This window comes from Pygoscelis adeliae, unplaced genomic scaffold, assembly GCF_000699105.1.
Source record: "Pygoscelis adeliae isolate BGI_AS28 unplaced genomic scaffold, ASM69910v1 Scaffold62, whole genome shotgun sequence".
In the NCBI taxonomy this organism is placed as follows: domain Eukaryota; kingdom Metazoa; phylum Chordata; class Aves; order Sphenisciformes; family Spheniscidae; genus Pygoscelis; species Pygoscelis adeliae.
The window spans coordinates 6,858,030-6,877,441 of record NW_008824401.1 but is presented as its reverse complement, the minus strand read 5'-3'; the positions used below and the strand labels follow the sequence as shown (position 1 = coordinate 6,877,441).

The window sequence follows — 19,412 nt, the reverse complement described above, 5'->3', positions numbered from 1 at the left end:
CAGGTTGGACGAGGCTCTGAGCAACCTGATCTAGTTGAAGATGTCCCTGCCCACGGCAGGGGGGTTGGACTAGATGGCCTTTAGAGGTCCCTTCCAACCCAAAGTATTCTGTGATTCTGTGATTTTATTTCAAAGCAATGACAACAACAAAAACCTTAAAATTATTTGAAAGGAAGAACCACCATTGTCTGTATGATAGTGAATTTAGGTAACTAATTTTTTATTTGTCCTTGTCCTCCATCTTACCTCTTATGTAACATATTAGCATCCTGCATCCTTGCATTGCAAGGAACTGCAAAATATTTTTTAAAGCTGTAAATTGTATTATTGAAGCTTGGTTCAGAACTGTATTCCAGTCTGACGGGTCATTTAGATACAAAGTAAATAATAATGTATCACGATGGACTAAAAGAGATAGCTGACATCCCGTATATAAATATTTACCTATGCTTTACACATTTTTGGGTAAGTTATGTTAAAATTAATAACTGCTGCTGTCTTTTAAGGTTTATCCATTTCTATATGCAAATTGCACTGTAGTTAGGACAGTGACACTGCACTTTGTATGAGAGGGGATGTGTCAATTTACCACATAATGCTTACTCCAGCTGTCTCTTAACCTCTATTATTTGTATTCAGTAATGTACAATGTTTTTTTGCGTGACAAGTAAAGCGTTCTGAATTAAAAGCATTTAAAGCAAATAAGAGAGTCAGCTCCAATACAGGACTTGGAATTCTAATCAGATAAATAATTTTTTAGCCAATTTAGGCAATGGGATGTTTAATACAAAGACTTCAAGATACAAAATTCTCACAAGCATGCTATTAACCTGATCTAAGGTAATGAATACTCCGGTACTGGGGGGCAGATAGTGATAAGGGAAAAAAAAAGTATCCAGAAGCAGTAAATTCATTCTGTCACTTGAGGCTTGACACACAGGTCATGTGAATCATGGATTTGATACAGAGGCTGACAGGAATGAATCTGAAAACCTGCATTGTGAAGAAAGCTTAATTTTACAAGAGTTAGTGAGCTTTTTCTCTTTGTCTTGGCCAATACCATCAAAAGACAGGAAGGTCAACACGACAAAGTCTGCATAAATAAGAGAGCTTCAGAAACAATTTCAAAGAGAAATGAGATCCAAATACTATTATGTGTTTTCATGTTCTGATATATCATTATGAGTATTTTTAATATAAGTACAGTTTTCTGGAAAAAATAACTTATAAGGCAAAGGTCTCACAATGTATTTGCATTTTTGAAATATATATAGAAAATTATTTCAATAATGTTTGTTTATATGTGGCATGGAAAATTTAAATAGAAAATATACATTAGGAGGTATTCTAGCCTCCCTGGCATGCTAGTTAAACAGATGTCTTCCTACTCATTAACAAGAGTCACAGTAACCTACCAGGGTTGTGGAGCAAAAGTCTCTTGTGTCTTTTCTGTAAGACATCTGCACTTTGAAGAGAGAGATTATTTATTGCAGCTAGAAATACAACTTCTTTTACTAGGTGCTGTGGGTGTAGTTACTTGTTGCTTCTTGTGGGGAGAAGAAAAAATCCTAGCCATACATCAGGTTCTCTCCAGCAGAGATCAAAAAATCAGACTGCCATTTTACTATCATTTTCAAGGATTCTTGTCAATACAATAACTTACCCTTTCCAATATCATACCAGTGATTTGTGTACAGTCTTTTGGGGATATTTTTGATGTTAATGCCTTGGCTGGAGTAAAATCAGACATGGAAACAAGGCCGTAATAAGACTATTTAGTGGTAGCCCCTGCAGACTGCATATACCATAAAAGCTTACAAAGTATCCTCTGATTCTGCCATAAATCTTTTGGCCTACAAACCATCAGGAAGCATCAATGGGACACATTGCTGATGTTAAATCCCTCTTGGGGGAGAGAGACAGCACGGCACAGAGCATAAACAGATGGTACCATTCAGCATCTCTGCAGTTTCCAGTTCCTGTAGTTCTCGCAACCACTATTTGTAGATCGTGGAATGGTGACACACAGTAAGTGTTGAGCATGGTTGCTGTAGGACAGGTTACAGCTGAGGGAGGGAAGGTTGCATCTGAAAAACGATTTGAAATAAAAATTAATTTTTCTCCACACTAACAGCATTTCTTTTATATATGTATATATGTTCAATTTTGAGATTAACTAGTGATTTAGTAGTAAGTGATGGAAGTGTTTGAAGAACATGATTTGGAACATACGAGAATAAGATTGGCTATGTTTACTCTAGTTTCTCACATACTGATGAGAATTTTCTATTTGGAAGAATTATTGGGGTTGTTTTTCTGATGATGGTGTAGGGTATTTTTGCTTGTTTTAACCTTGAGTGCTAACCATATGGAAAAAACCCAAACTTTTTCTCAAGTGTGTGTTGTATCATGCTGTGTAAGATTTGGATTTAATAGCTGACGCAAACCAGGTCTTTCTTTCTGTTTACTTTTTCAGTTGCAGATAAATTGCTTACTACAGAATTAGCATGCTAGTCTTCAGTATTTTTATCTGATATTGTTCTTCTGAACAAACACTTTTATGAGAATTTGATAAAATAATCATCTGCCGTCAGAGGTTTAGCCAGGGTCAGTAGTGGCCACAAAGTTTGTTGCCAAAGCTCTATAACTGTCTGCGGAGTGTAATCCATGCTCTGTTGTTAACAGCTGTCATAGCAAGATGTGTTTTCTTCTGAACTGACCTGAAGGGTTGATAATTTTTGAACAGATTATGCCATAGCTTGAAAGTAGAATGGGATATGTACTTGACTGCTTTAGCAGTCTTCAGGGATCTTTTAGGATTTTTTTTTTTTTTTTTAAGATCAGCTCCAAATGATTTTTTTGTCCAGTCTTCAGGCATGTTGGAGGAAAAATAATTCTGAAAACAACACTGAGAGTATCAGTCTCACTACTTATTAGAAGTGCTGTATAATAGTGTTTGGGCTCTGAGACTATATGAAATGGTGGAACCGAAGAGTAATGTCACTGTGAGTAAAATAACATAAAAGTAGTCCTAGATAATATCCCTGTTTCTCTGTTTTGTAACTGTTAATGTTCATCTTGCATTAGTGTTGAGGCCAAATAGAGTATCATATATAGCATTAAAAAAAAAAGCTTTTATAAATATGCAGAAAAATACTAATTATCCATAATACCTAATGATCTCTCAGAGAGAATGCCAGGAGACTACTGGAAAATAGTTCTGAGGTGAACTATTTTCCAGGTGAGGCCGCACCTCGAATACTGTGTTCAGTTTTGGGCCCCTCACTACAAGAAGGATGTTGAGATGTTGGAGCGTGTCCAGAGAAGGGCAACGAGGCTGGTGAGGGGTCTGGAGAACAAGTCTTATGAGGAGCGGCTGAGGGAGCTGGGGTTGTTTAGCCTGGGGAAAAGGAGGCTCAGGGGAGACCCCATCGCTCTCTACAACTACCTGAAAGGAGGCTGTAGCGAGGTGGGTGTTGGGCTCTTCTCCCAAGTAACTGGAGAGAGGACGAGAGGAAATGGCCTCAAGTTGCGCCAGGAGAGGTTTAGATTGGACACAAGGAAAAATGTCTTTACTGAAAGAGTGGTTAAACCTTGGAACAGGCTGCCCAGGGGAGTGGTTGAGTCACCATCCCTGGAAGTATTTAAAAGACATGTAGATGAGACGCTTAGGGACATGGTTTAGTAGGCATAGTGGTGTTGGGTTGACGGTTGGACTCGATGATCTTGGATGTCTCTTCCAACCTTAATGATTCTATGATTCTATTCTATGATTCTAAAATAGAATGTGAAAGTAAGGGGGGGAAATTAGTGTGAATGTGGTTTTTAGGTACCAAATGCAATTTGTTGCAAGATATGCTATTTGTTAAAGGGGATCTTGCTTTTTCCAAGTGGCTTTCTGCTTTGAGTAGGAGCTTTCACACTTTTAAAAAGGAGTATGGTATTAAATGAGAAAGCACTTGACAGAGGAGAGCAGAATCTGGTGATCAAGGCTGGTATCAGCAGAGCAAAGGAGCTATGAGTTTAAAAAAAAAAGGCTACTTCTGTAAACTATAGATACTATTGGAAGCAAGAAGATTGCATTAGATGTGATGGAAATGGGGCCACGTTTAGTGATCTGAGAGCATCTTACACAATGTCAGAAGTGTCATACACATTAATTCTTTTTGTGATGTTGGTAAAACTTGTCCTACTAGTTCAAATTTTTTGTGGTTTGTGTACTTTAGTATGTTCACTTTGTTCTTGTGGCCTTCGTGTTATGTGAAGTACTATCTATGCCACTTTATGTCAGATTACATGTTAACTCTTGTTCCACAGTGAATGTAAGGTAAATATAGTGTGTACTCTGGCCCATAAAATAGAAATGTGGTTGTATACGTATGCTTGACCCTAATTCAACTTAATGGTGGTAACCTTGGTGAGTATTAAACTTGTTGGTGATTAATCCAGTGGTTTACAGACCTAGTATCCTGGATCGTGGAACCACAAGAAGAAACCAACAGAAAACATGGAACAGGAAAATTAGGAATATTGAGGCCAGAAAGGAGGACATGTAAAGACATTCTGTTTATTGCAGAATGATACTACTCTATAAATACTAAACTAATAACTTTATCCAGTTTATCATGTGTTTGGCTATTGCTTTGTCTTCTTTCAAGTGTGAAGTCTGTACTATGTGAAAGTACTGAATTGATACCAAATGGTGTCAAGGAATAGAAATTGCCATTACTATCCCTCTGCTTCCAAAGAAAATAAGAAACAAAAACCAGTTGTGTATTGTATGCTAGATGTGATTTAACAGTTTGATGGTTCTAGAAATTCAGTATAGTCATCTGAGAGGTAATGGAGATTACAGCCCTCTAAATACATGATTTTTTTCTACCTTGTAATGCAATGACATCACTTAGTTTAGACCTCTGAGTATGTGAAGCTGGAATTCTGTGTGTTGTATTGAGCTGTTTCTGTTTGGAGTGAACATCTAAATGATAAATGTTTTTTTAAAATACATCTGCTTCTGAATGATAACAAAAAAAAATTATTCAGGTAACAGCATTAGTAGTCATTGATTATTGTACATGCTATAGATGCTTGTAAGTTTATACTTGCTCATTTGTGCCAAGATACTCATGTTCTTTCCTTGTGTTTACTCATTCCTCACTTAAATGCCAAATGAAGTCAGAAAACTTGTGTAACAAAAACGTACTTATCTAGGAATGACTACATTAAATCTAGCTAAAGACATATTTTGCATTTTCATGTTATCTTCAGTTTTTCATAGCCAAACTTCCACCTAAGTATAGTTTTAAAATAAAGTATTTTGAATGATCATTTTTGGTTTTAGGTATTGACGTTTGTTTTGCATGATAAAAAGGCTGTCACATACCTTATTCTCCCCTAAATTTATCTTTCCTTTTTTTTTTTTCTCTGTATTGTGACTAAAGGCTTCATATTTTAAGAACATTTGCCTTTTTAAAATTAGTTAACAAGGTAAGTTGAAATTCTTATCTGACTCCTAGGGAATTTTGCAAGGCAGCAGTAACACCACATTATAAACTGTATACAACTGATATTAATAGCTGCTCATTTGATTTAGAGAGTAGCGTGCTATTCAATTGCTCTAGGGGACTTCATTTTAGTAGTCAATCTTGTCCATAATTATGATGGCTCTGCCTCTTGTCTGCCTGTAGAATGAAAAAAATGAATTCATTAATGTAAAATACCTGTAAACTCTGAAACTACTCAGCTGAAATTTTGCTGCAAAGCAAACTTATATACAGGAGAACATGGAGAAATATCAAAACTGGTTCCTTGAAAATAGTGTCAGTTTCTCTGACTCTTACTTCAGTGCCTCATATAAAAGCCATAAAACTTGAATGATTCCCATTTATGGCATTGGGCTCATGTGAAACATGTATAGTACTCTTGGAAAGTGACATTGGAAGTATTCCTAGAAATACCCTGATTTTTCATGTGCAGGAGGCATATGGAATTTAAGATGGGTTTCAGTAATAGTAAGTCCAATGCTAAGTAGAAGATAATTTTGATTGTTTAATACTTGCCTTCCCTTCCAAGACAGTCACCAAAAAAGCAAAAATTACACATTCACCACCAATTTTAATTTTTGTTATTCCCATTTCTGAGCATGTGCTTCATTTATCATTGATACAGAAATGTCTAGTGTGTGTATTCTAAAGGGATTGTGGAGTGTAGGGACAAGCAAAAAACATCCATTGTGCTGACATTGCCAGTGCTGGGGAATAAGTACTATAAGCCAAAGCAAATCTGGTGTAGAACATCGAGCAGACCAGTGAACATCATCAAATCAAAAATAAATTTGTAAAAATAAAATTTGAGTCCTTAATGTATATAGTTTAGACTGCTCATACAGTCAAATGTAGTAATGTATCTCTACTTGTATATTAATACAATGTGACCTACAGATAAGAAAGCACTATGGAAGCAATTAAGTCGCAGAAAAGATGAGTACTTACCCTGGGGAAAGTCTCGGTAATTCAGTACTTTTACATGTCAACCATATCCATGCCAACCATATCTCTAATTTAATCTTTCCACCAAGTGTTTGAGGTTTTACAAGGAGAGTTGAGCTAAGAGCTCAACTATTTAACTGCTATTTGTTATGTGTTTTTAACACTTCAGAAACAAATAGTGCATAATTCATCTTCTTAAATGACCACTGTGATGCTGAGGTTAAGAATTTATGAACCTAAACTCAGACATTTATTGTAGAGCATTCACAGGTAGAATTGAAGGTTTGTCTCATCCTCTTGAAGCGGTTGATTTTTAGAATAGTTTTGCAACAGCTGTGGTTTCATTAGTTTTGTGGCGAGACCTTTGAGATGAAAATCACTAGATTTAGTAAATCCCCTATTTTGTCTGTCTCTGGAATACAAAGTCAATTGTTCTGTTAGTGATTCACTGACTTTTTGCCAGGAAACCTTCATTCTTTCTGCCCAGTGTGAATCCTCATTACTGATGTTTTGTATAGCTCTCATTAGGTTGGTTAAGTTTAATGTTGTTCTTGGATGTGGCTGTGGGAATCTGAATAAATCCCACAGAACTTGCACTGTGCTACAATTGATTTCAGCAGAAGCTATAGTACTGATAGCAAAAAGAACAGGCATAAGGCTGAAGTCTTTTTATAAAATAAAAACCTTAAATTTAGTAAGCTTAAAAAAAAAAAAGACAAAAGACTGTGGAGATAAAAGGCCATTTGTTCCCAGAAGCACACTAGTCATTTGTCATAACAGTATTAAGATAAAAAGACAGGTCTATACTTCCAGGCTCCAACATTAGAAGATTTTTATGTTATGTTTGAGATGTTGCTGCTACTCATTTAGGACTTTGTCAGCCAAAGACGTCCAGTGCAGTTCTGCTGGCTGATAACAGTGGTGGGAGCGCAAATGATGATGAGGTGAGACTGTTCATTGATATTTTTACCATTGTATCTTCTAGATGTGCTCTGAGATAGTAAGGAGGCCAGAAAGCAGTTTTTAAAATCGATTTTCCTGTGCCTGGTGCTTGCAGGGATTACGGCAGTCACAGCCACATGACACCTTTCTTGTGTTCCTTTGCCTGTCTCTTTCTATCCCTCTCTTTTCTCTTGTTTTGCACTCAGATCTTATATGCCCTTTGAGAAGGGGGAATGCATTTTGTATAGTGCCAGACACAAGGAGAATGAGTCCTTTTTTAAGGCCTCTAAAGATACATGATAACAAAAATAATGAAGCGTGAGTAGCAGTGTGATAATTGTACTTTTTCATAAAAATTCCCAGATTTAAAGAATAAAATAAATACTCTTGAAGAACACAGGCAGATGGAAATAACACAGTTAAGAGCTTGTTGAATTTCCCTATGTTAATGATCTGATGTTCAGGCAATGAAAATAAAATATAGGGTGGAAATCACCAGAAGTAAGACTAAAACACAGCAAGTACTTAATCATTTCACATGTATTTAAACCCCTGAGGTCCCTAATGGGGAAAGACATTTGTTCACAATGAAAAGCATTTTGGATTTAGTTAGCTAGGTCAATCTGGAGACATTGCATGAGGACCTTAAGAATCCTTTTTTGCGCATCATTGAAAGACAGTTTTGTTTCTTCTTACTTGCATGCTTTCATGTCCTAGCCAGCAATGTTAGATACCTTTCAAAAATATGAGAATCTCTTAACATTTTCTTTCCAGTTTGTTTTTATTACTTATCATAGATTATAGAACAGGTGCATGTAAACACTGTAGGTTAAGAGAATGTGCTAAAATTTTCTCCAAGGGCATTGTTAGTGTTTCCTTTATAAATTTTGCAGCATGATTTATCTTCAGGAAATGCAAGTTCAACTGTGTAGCATACCTAACTAAATACATACTGTCTGTCGCTAGAACACAGAAAATTGTTGGGTTTGCTTGCCTATGAGTCAGATTAGTCATCTATGGAAGTCTGAAGTGCAGCCAGATGACTTGTACATGAGCAATACCAGTAATTTCAGGTTCTAGTGGCGTGGCTAACTGACAGCCCTGTTGCAGAGACCACAGTGATACAGTAGCCTTTCATAAGTAAACAAGGAGTTTGAGATGCTTGCATCCACCTTAGGCAACAAAGTCAAAAAAGATATAGTTCAATATATAGTCCCATTCCAGTTCAAAGTGGAATTAGATTATACATTTTCATTTCTGGAACATGACCCAGAGTGGACACGCATGCGTTATTCATATCTCTTCAGTGACGTGATAGAAAGTGGGTTTTGGGGATGTTTTTTATCAGTAATTTTCTTGGGAGTTGCTTTTTAGTAAGTAAGTTATGTGTTTCCTACCTGGATGGAGTGACATGCAAGTTTTAGGTCTGTGGTCTTGTACAGATTTAAAATAATATGATGTCCTCTCTTCCTGTACGCACTGGCACCTCAGTGGATTTCTTGCAATCCAGGTGGATTTCTTGATGTCCCTAGGCATAGAGTCTCCAGGCCTCTTTCTTTTGATTGTTTCACTAATGTGAAAGTTGAGTAAGAAATAGTTCCTACATTCTTTTTTCCTATGCGTGATGTCATCCTTTTTTCCCTCTGTTTGGCCTCAATCAGTAAAAACACTAGCTAGTGGCATTCTGACAGAGCTGTCTAATTAGCTTCATGCAACTTGCCCATAGGGATCAGGCTTAGGTGAGCTCAATCCTTACTGTCTGGCACTAGCAGGAAACATTATTCCAAATAGCATCTCTTTTGTCTGAGAGTTGTTGTTTTATGAAATAAGAGACTTAATTGCTACTTTTTTTGAGATCAGGTCAAAAATTATCCTGTATATATTTGGGTGAAGGGAAGTTGTTTTGTCCCTCTTCCCCTTCCCTTGTGAGAAGCATGCACTTTTACAGAACGCTTACATAAGGAATTCTTGCAAACCTTTTAGGAGAGTCTTTCTGATTCAGGAAAGACCCACCACAAGTAGATTTTTACATTCCTTATATCTGGTGTTTCTACATTTTGTTTTTGTTCCAGCTCTTGCTAATGCGCAAAATGAAAAGCATGCTCAGGTGGAAAAAACACCCATCATTTATAGTTCCTAATGTCAGAGTGCTACATAGGTAAATGAAAAGAATACAACTTCCTTATTCCACTCCCACAAAACAAACAGCCACAAAAACACAAGACCACAACACCAAGGGGGAATCCTTTTTGTCCTCTATAATTAAGACCCCGGCTGTGTTTCCCTCTTACCCTCTCCCCATATTCACACACACAACCCATGACTTCTCTCCTGTCTGAGCGTGAAAGGAGCAGAAGTAGGTATGAACAGTGTATGTAGTCCAGCACATTTCCTTTGAGCTCTCAGCAGTGTTTCACAACAACTTCTTGCATTTTGTGTTTATGGCAGAGCACAGACTGTCTTTCTTGCTTATGTAATTTTCTCTTCCCATGCTGCAAGGCTTAGCTCATTAGGGATAGTTTAAAAGACTGTCACACTTCTGGAGAGGAGAGTATGTTTGGCAGAGGTTTTGTGGATCATAATGATCTAAAAATCCAATCAAGCAGTTTTCTTGATTGATTTTGGGTTGCGATACACAGGCTTCAGTGGAATTAATTGCACCTCTGTATTTTCTTAATTTATAATTAGGATGCCTTAATTTTAGGCATCTGACTGCCCCACCACTCCCACTTCTTTTGGTACATTTATTTTTTCCTCTTACAAACTAGCATACAAAGACTCTTCTAGGTATATGCTCTGACTGTATTGATGTTTTTTTTGTTAAATATATGTCTTCCAGTGATATTAGTACTATAATACCTATGTAGCTGAAAAGCATTTTTACAGAAGGATAATTTTAAGTCTCAAAAATGCTGTTGGTCAAGCAGGTAGACTTTCTTGAAAACTGTAGGAGGTACATAAATATAAAATGACACTGATCATGAACGCTGACGATTTCTTGAGGAATTTTCATGGCATGAACTCCATGTATAAGGTTTAAGAAACTATTTTAAATAGCAGTGAAAACAGAAAATGTGAGACCTGAATTACAAAAGCAGAATGGTAGCTATCTAATGGTATTATCATACTGATCCTAAGCTTGCTGTTATCAGTCAAATACATTGCATGCTGACAGACCTTGATGACAAAATGTTATTCAGAAAAATGCCCCAACCGTCAGTGTTTTGATAGCATCACATTACATGCCCCAGGATTGAGCCAACAAAAGTCCTTTCAGATCAGGATCTCTTACTACATTTTCTGCTCTGGTGGATTAGGAAGTAATAAAGAGGATTTCTCAGAGATTGATTTATTATTAATCTGGTTGTCTATTTCTTTTCTGTATCAGTTCTGTATCAGTTGCACAAACTGATATGTAGGCAAAATACATCTGAAAATTCATACAGAGGAAAGCAACAAAGCTAACAGCAAAAATGCCAGGAAAGTCAGCTTTGAATTGAATCAGCTTCTTACCTTGTGAATTCTCTCGAGGAATAGAGCAGTTTGAAATGTCTGATGTACTGTGAACATGACACCTATTAACGGTCACAGTAATCCACAGTGTGAAGACAATGGTTTTGGCAAAATCGAAGGTGATTGAGTTTGGGGTTGGAGGGGGGGGGTGGATTATGTGCATTTTCATCAGGAGTTGCCATTTCCCCTCTTTCTAATAGCAGAGGAAAATTGGAAGTTTTTTCTGTGGGTTGCTTAGCTGAATTCATTTGACCTTATTCTCAAGAGTATCTGATGAAGGAATCTGGGAAAACATGGTGTTTGAATGGATCCTACTTCCCCTGGTAAGCGGAATGTTTTTTCAAGTTTTGGAGCACTGTGAAGGTGTATAATAAGGTAGCTGAATGCTGTGAACGAATATTGAACCCTTTTGGGACTTACTTCTTTAATGGCTGCAGCAACTCTATTGCCAGTAGCTCTTGTAAGTAAGTACACAGGGGACTGTATTGATTGTTGCACCTCCGGTTATTAAGTCTGTGCAATCCCAAACGCATCTCTTTCCTTGTCCTCTTGACACAGAATGTTTTCAAAGAAATCAGGACCAAGTTTGTTAAATATTAACCACACATTACTTGAGCTATGGCTGTTTAAAAACTATCATCTGGTTTACCATTTATTTTCTGCTACCCTCTTTATTCTCACCAAGGTTTCTCTTTCCCCTGTGATTTCAAACAATTTATGAGATAGGAAAATATGTTTACTTGAGTAGAAATTTTAGTTTCTTTTCCAGTTGTCTTGTGTTGCCTTTTAAAACTATAATTTAGTAGCATGCTATGTGAGAGCTATTTGTATCAAGCTCCTTTCTTGTCCCTGCTTCAGGAAGAGAAGAGAAAAAGTAATGATATTGTCCTTCCAGACACGAGAACCTTTTTCAGAGATTGTGGACTCTGCTGGATTTTGGTGTATTTTCCTCTTCTAATCTAGGTACTTAGCCTTATTTTGTAGAAGTTGAAAAATTGCCACAATCACAATTTCATAAACCATGTGTTCAAAGTGATAAAGGAAAACACAAATAGTTTGCATGGATTTTCATTCCAAGTTTCCATAAGGAAAAGCAGTGACTGGGGTTTTCATTCATTTGCAGTTACACAGTTCAGACCAAAATCAGCAAACTTGAGGCTTACTAGTAACTGGAGGTACTGAAGGAGTAAGAGCAGAAGAGAAGCAGTAAGAAGTGGTAAGTGATGTAAAAAATCCAAAACCGCTATCCTGCTATTTGAAGAATTACTGTGCAGTTAAATTTTAAATCACAAGCAATTGCAAAACCAAACAACAGTGCTACTGTCTAGCAAAATGCCAGTGCTCCTGAAGTAATCTGTAGATTTTGTATTTAAAGGATTGTTTCCTTTCAACAGGATTTACAGTTTGTAGACAAGAGTTCTGCTCTGTGTTTGTATGGCAAAAGATACATCAATTTTTAAGAGTATTTTTTAAAACATTAGAAATAGACATGCTCGCTACCTATTTAATCACTGATCCATGACCAGCTGTAGATCTGCAAGCAATACTTTAAAAAAAAAAAAAAAAAGGCAAGTGGAATTTATTGCAGTTGATAACTCCTAAGGCAGTAATGAACTAAAAAATTTGAGGATATATTGGATTGCTCTTTAAACTAGTGGCTCATTCAGTATTTAGAACTGAGTCTGCTGTTTAACTGTAGCCTTCTTGCTGGAGTTAGAGCAATGCTGCAGCCCCTCAGACAACATTCTATTAATTAAATGTACTAACACGCTACAATAATGTACCCAACAGTGAATAACTAGCGTGTGTTTCTTCTGGATTTTCCTTCCCCATCTCCCCTGCCACCTCTCCACTATTCTCTGAATGATAAATGTATTACAGCAAGGAAGAGCAGTAAGACCATTACTCAGCCCAAATTAGTTTTCCAACCTTCCTCATTCTCCACATCATTTGACAAGAGATTTGTTATTGGTTTAGTGTCCTCCTTCAACAATAAATTCTTCTACCATTTTGGTTTGAGAAGGATCGATTCTGTGATTTCTGGGGAAGTTCTGCAAATCAGGGCAGTACTAACCACTGCCTAGGTGTGTTCAAATAAATACTCCTCTTGTGCCCAGATTCACTCCCATCACTTTTGCCATTCGTTTTGCCCTCTATCTCTAAGTAAGTTAAACTACCTGCCTTTAATATCAATATGGCAACAATTTATTGACAGTTGAGTTGTAGCTGGTCACTATTAATTTAATTATCAAAACAACATTCGAGGACCAGTTCTAAAGCTTTAGTATATTTTGTGCTGCTAAAAGAGGCGCTTTAATGATCCATTCAAGGCGGTTCCAGTAGCACATTAAAGGTTTGCCACTTAAGTCAACAGGAGTCTTTGCATGTAACTTAAAGTATTTTTATTGACAGGTTTTTTTACAAGCATTTACTTTTTATTAATTTCACCAAAATAAAGCATATATCATACAGTATTTTCACACATTTAGGAGACAAATAAGTGTATCTCTAATTCTTTCGTGCATTGATAGCTTATGTAACAAAAAGTTTTTTCTTCATTGATGTTAATTTTAAATACAATTTGTTTGCCCTTTTTTTTTTTAAACAAACTTTTATCTTGTTACCATACATTTCCCTTGTTAACTTACAGATGTTTAAACAACAATTGGGAAACCGCAGTGATATTTATTGCTAGAGATATAAAGTTGCTCTATTCAGATGAAACCTGTATATCAAGTTATCAACTGGTAAATTAAAAAAAAACCACCTAAATGTACGTTGTCAGTTGAACTGGTACAGAAAAACTTGTTTATACCTCTATTTATTTATAATTACAAAGACAAAATCTCATACTGCATTTCTCTTGAAGTTACCAACTATGTTAAATGCATAATTTAAGATCATAAATACAGTCCCATTCAACTTAAATATCATAGGACTAACTTCATGTGCTCAGAGTTTTGTGCTGCATAGTTGAGAAAGGAAAAAATTAGGTGGCACTTAGTATCTTTAATGGCACTTCTTTTAGCAAAGGATAGTATACATTTGTATTACTAGCCAGGGTTACTCTTCAAAACAGTATTTTAATACATGCATGAAAAATAATAGAACACTAAATAAAGCAACAATTCCTATGTTGTGTTTCAAGCTTTAGCTAAGAGTACAAGGATCATCATTGCTTGGTTTCATTTCCCCTTCCAGCAATAAAGTGATCACAGCTTTACTCAAGTAGCTGCACGTTCCCTTTTTTCCCATTGGGTGAGTGTTGTAGAATGCAGTCATGTGATCCTGCAGGAGAGGGAAAAGATGTTTCCAAATTTTTTTAAATCCAAGAACCAAACCACAGGTGGTACATGAACTAATTCATTAATCAGATCAACAACACAGGTTTCCTTCACTGAACACCTGTTTTGCACAGTTAAAACATCTGCTTATTCTCAAATTATATATTGGCTGCTATAATAAAGGTTCAACTCTTTATTTCAGGAAATTGGTTACTTTTATTAAATCAAGGGCAGAGATTGTGTGGTGAAAATATTAGACTTCTGTAGTTTTAGGGTGTGTTTGAAATTACTGGAGTAAATACTTCTGATGTTTATTACATGTTAACAGGGAATTAACAAAGTTCAAAATATTTGCAAGTCAGTTTAATGGAAGAGCATAATTCAGACAAATTAGGATTTCTTTTAGCAGTGTTAGGAAAACCTGAGACAGAATATCATCAGAACAATCCTAAATAGGATTAATCCTAAACAGTTACCTGCCAGTGGGCATATACTTGGGAATATGGAAGAGTCAGGTTCCAGAAAATTTTAATGTAAGGAGTTGGAATTTCCAACAACAGTCTTAAAGATACTATTCACAACTATAAATTGGGATTTCTTTCTAAGAGACAAAAAGGCATCATTCTAAGTAGATCTGGGCTTGGAAAAAAGTCCATCACTTTAATGGAGGCTAGGGCAGCACGAGTAAAAACTGGGTTTTGCATGGGATTTTTCTTTCTGTTTATAGCCATTAGGGATTTCCAGCTTGTCACAGAATTCAGTAGCATATTCAAGATACTGTGCAGAGCTGGCACTTAATAGCCATTTGTGTGGATGATAAGTCTGATCTTGCTATGGCTGCAACCACAGCGTCATTACCCTCCAAAATGGGCAGGCCAAAAGAATCAACTTCAAGAAAACTGTGTCCTTTTAAAAACAAAAGTATCGTGCAAGGTGATATGTTGCTAAGGCTGGATATCTGGCTTGCTTTCAATCTTATTACAAAAAAGTAGTGGCAAAAAAGTGAATCTTGAAACTTCTGGAAGAATTCTTAAGGAACACATCCTTCCTCATCTTTTAAAGGAGCTAAATTCAACAACAGGAAGTGCTGTTGCATATCAATATGTTATGAATCAACAGATTATTCAGAGCTAGCACAGATATCTCCAAATATATTGTGCACAATAAAATACCAGATGGAGCGAGGAAGATCATCCTCAGTAGCACAGGGACTTACTCCACTGCTTTACTCATATTTCCTCCTTCAACCAGTTCAATGAACCTGGCTTTATTACAGAATGTCAGAGCTTTGAGGCACCAAAACTTGTAGCGAGAGTATTTAGAGGTCTTTAAAGCATAAAACCTAAAATCCCAGTGAAGTAAATCTTAAAAGCTACTTAATGATCAAGATTCAGTTGTTTGGATTTTAAGCCTTAGTAAAAGCTTGCTAGGTCATGAATGCAACTCTAGCACAAAAAACAGTAGCTAAGAACAGTTTTGCATTTCAAGTTCTTACATTAGTATTGTCAATATGAGTTCTTTGGCTACTAAATTTTTCTTAGTATCGGTGTATCTAAGATTCTAAGTTCATACTTCCTTGAGGAGCTTTAGTTTTTTCTTTCTTTTTTTGTTATTCTTAACTCTTCTCTGTTCTGGTGTCCCCCCTAATTAATTCTTTCCCCTTTAAGGAGTATTATAACTATTTCAGCTTTACCCAGACTCTCATTTCAGAGCTATGTAACATTGTGAGTGTTCTCCTTACTGTACCAGTTTGAATTCACAATTCAGTGATAAAGTAAGCGCACACCTTTTATCTCTGCTTACAGGCTCTTGCAGACTTATGCAGCACTTGGATATATTCATTTATTATTTGTGTTCCATTCTGAACTCCTATCAGTTGCTTTTTATTCTGAACCACAGAGAATTAACATTTATAACTAACTTCAGTAAGAATGGTAAATTCTATAAGACAGTAATATTTTACTCACTTGTTTTTCAGCTCCCTTTGGACTGCTGTGATCTTTCTGAAAGTCATGAAATGCTTCTTGCACCACTTTGTCCAAGTCCACTTTGCCCTGGAACTCCAGCTCAGGGTTTCTCTCCAAAATAACAGATATAACCATCAACAACTAGAAGGCAGAAAAAGACTGTAAGACTTTAAACTTGTTTTGTTAAAATTCAGGTTACATAAAAGCACTGTTAATAATTGCATATGCCTCTTTCAAGCAGGAAGCCATTTAATAATGGCATAAGTAATAGTGCACAGATAATAGAATTCTGACTTTGATAAAAGAATCACTGAAAAAGCAGGCTTTTATGAAAGGTTACAATTTCTGGTGACTACCTTGTTAAGGGCTCTGCGTAAATGATTGACATTAACATCTAACTTTGCTAGGAGACAAGGAAGTTATTTTCCAGTTTATTCAGTTCACTGTGTGGCTGCACAAATGCTGGTGCTCCGCCAATGGAAGGGTGAAAAGTAGCAAACGCTGAACCTCAGCATTTGATGTTCTGAGGCATAATCACACATGGTATAATTGTACTACGACGGTGAAGGTGAACGTGACGAGCGACCTGTTGTAATAACTACAAGCGGGCAGTAGAGTCTATATTGGTCATCTTGGGTTTTGATAATTGTGTTATCTTTCAGCAAAATTTGAGGACGTTCTAGCAGCAGTATGACCATTAGTTGTTAGGCAGAATTGAGATGGATTTGATTTTACTGTGGACGAATTCTCACACACACCGGAGGCATATACTTGAGAACTAACAATGAATGCTGTTGACAGCACAGATGTCAGTTACCAAGGGTACAGATGCTCTTGATCTGTTCAGAAAGTATACATTATGTGCAGTGGTGGGGAAGGAGTTTAAACAGCCTTTTGCTTTACTGTGTATGGGAACATAAGGAAACTGGAAGTTAGTTGATTCAGTAGCATAAAGCAACTTACTAGACAGCCTCAGCAAAATGGGAAAAAAGAATCTATCGTAGGGCAAACTGGTATTTTAGAGCAGTTTTTCCCTAGACCTAGAAAATTGTTAGGAAAAGGCATGGGCTAGGGACTTGAAGGAAAGCTACTGTGGAATTACTCTTCGTATTAGTTTTCGCCTCCTATGACCTAATTGTATTGGCACTGTCATTAATATTTATCTATTTGCTAAAGGGGCAGAACATCAAGAGCTTAGTATATTCTGAACATGTTAACAGGAACATGTTTAATCGTACAAAATCTATGGAGAAGCCACTGAAGCAAGTGTTTATACTTAAAATGCTATTTCTTCAAATATTTGAGCTTTTTTTTTTTTTAAGCTGTAACATATTCATGTAGAGTATAAAATTTCATTCATTGTAGGCCACAGACCTCTACAATAATTTGCCTGTATTCCGGCTGGTCAATATTTTGCAGCATATCTTCAACTAGAAGGGAAAAATTCATTTCATACATCGTCATATCCGATAAGGTTGGTTGCTGAAAAACAAATAATACTTTTACTCAAAGACCATTTGCAATAAATCAAAACCACCCCCAGGTAGAACCTATTTGCTTGTTAAATAAATAATATTCAACTAAGAAGTATGACCACTGTAGGATCAAAAAGGGAGCAGATTTCAGAGTCCACGACTTGGAAAGGGTCTTCTAGACTGATGCCTTTATAATTGTGTTTTAATAGAAATAACTGACTTCCATTCTATTCTTATTGTATTTTAGTCAGAACTGAAAAGAAAACTTGAAAATATTTTTTTTTAATTTATTAAATTATAACAGGAACAAATTACCCTAAGTAATACATCATGGCATAAAATAGACATTAACGATAAAACAATTCACCATTAATAGTCAGGTAGAGCAGAAATAACTGAGCATCTCTGCCGGTTTTACCTGTGGTAAAAATTTCCCTGCCACTATTAAACCATTAGGGGTTCTCTCTAGGATCTGCCACACCCGATCATAGAATCCAGCAGGAGTTCGGTTGAGACAACCGTCTATCTGTCTTCTGTTTCGCCAGCCTCTGCGGACAAAGAAAATCAAGGACTTGAAGTAAAAAAACTGTTACAGATGCAGAACCAAGCCGTGTTGTGTGGTGTAAGCCAGAAAGGTAAGCAGTGACATCAAATACATATTAATGATGCATATGCAGTATATGTTGTGCTTTCTCGTAAGTTACGCTCTAAAGCAAACAAAATCAAGATGCTTAGCATATAGAGGTTAGAATGTTATTCTTATGTGTATGTTTGTGCTTTATGTAACTGGAGTAAAAGAATTAACTGTAAAATCTATTCAGTGCAGTACAGTAACAGTAGTAGGCTGAATTCATCATGTCTAATCAATTTAAGTCACCATAAACAAAAACATACCTAAAACAGAAGTCACTGTGTGGTACCTATGACAGCCAAATTTATACACACTGAAAAAAACCAATACTAACTATAATATTAACATTTGTTTTATCATACTACAATAGGCAAAACAATTTATATATTATTATATAAATACAGCTCAATAAATTCTGCATCTATAAACTACAAAATGTAATAGATAATGGATTAGAAACACCTATCATTCTAATTTAAATACCAGGTTAGAAAAATGCATTTCATTAGGATTGCTGAAGGTAGGTTTTTTTAAGATGGTGTGTAGAAAAACAAGTGAACTGTAAATTTAGAAAATCCGACAGAATGGTTTTGTTAAACTACAGCTTTGAACAAACTGAGTTACATTCTCCACAAATTACAAATTTTGTTTGCCTTCAAAAGCATACTGTCCCCACCTTTTTCTTACCTACAACCATGAAGTCTGGAATTTAATTTTCGTATTTTTCCTTCTGAGCATTACTGCAGCAATGGGGCTTTAGCCAAAATGTTTTGAGACACCAGCAATGGAACTTTAAGAAGTGGCAGCCATGGGTATGATTTTAATTGGTGGATTCACAGTACAGAATTAAGTCCTGTGTAGCAGTACTGCACATATTTGACAGATAGGAAATGAGAAAGGCAAAAGCCCAGCTAGAACGCAATCTGGCCGCTGTCGTTAAAGACAACAAAAAAAGTTTTTACAAATATATTAATGACAAGAAGAGAGCCAAGGAGAATCTCCATCCTTTATCGGATGCAGGGGGGAACATTGTCACCGAGGATGAGGAAAAGGCTGAGGTACTTAATGCCTTCTTTGCCTCAGTCTTTAGCAGGCAAACCAGTTATCCTCAG

The 19,412-nt window shown here is 36.3% G+C and overlaps 1 protein-coding gene across 1 annotated transcript in view; it reads right to left on the bottom strand.

The window, feature by feature from the left end:
• Positions 1 to 13,328: 13,328 nt before the first annotated feature.
• PHKB (phosphorylase kinase, beta) overlaps positions 13,329 to 19,412 on the bottom strand; it is an 83,282-nt gene continuing 77,198 nt past the window's right edge. The window contains 4 exon segments of the mRNA XM_009320298.1: positions 13,329 to 14,231; positions 16,195 to 16,335; positions 17,569 to 17,676; positions 18,088 to 18,217. Coding sequence (XP_009318573.1) covers positions 14,094 to 14,231; positions 16,195 to 16,335; positions 17,569 to 17,676; positions 18,088 to 18,217 — 517 coding nt within the window. The 3' untranslated portion in view covers positions 13,329 to 14,093.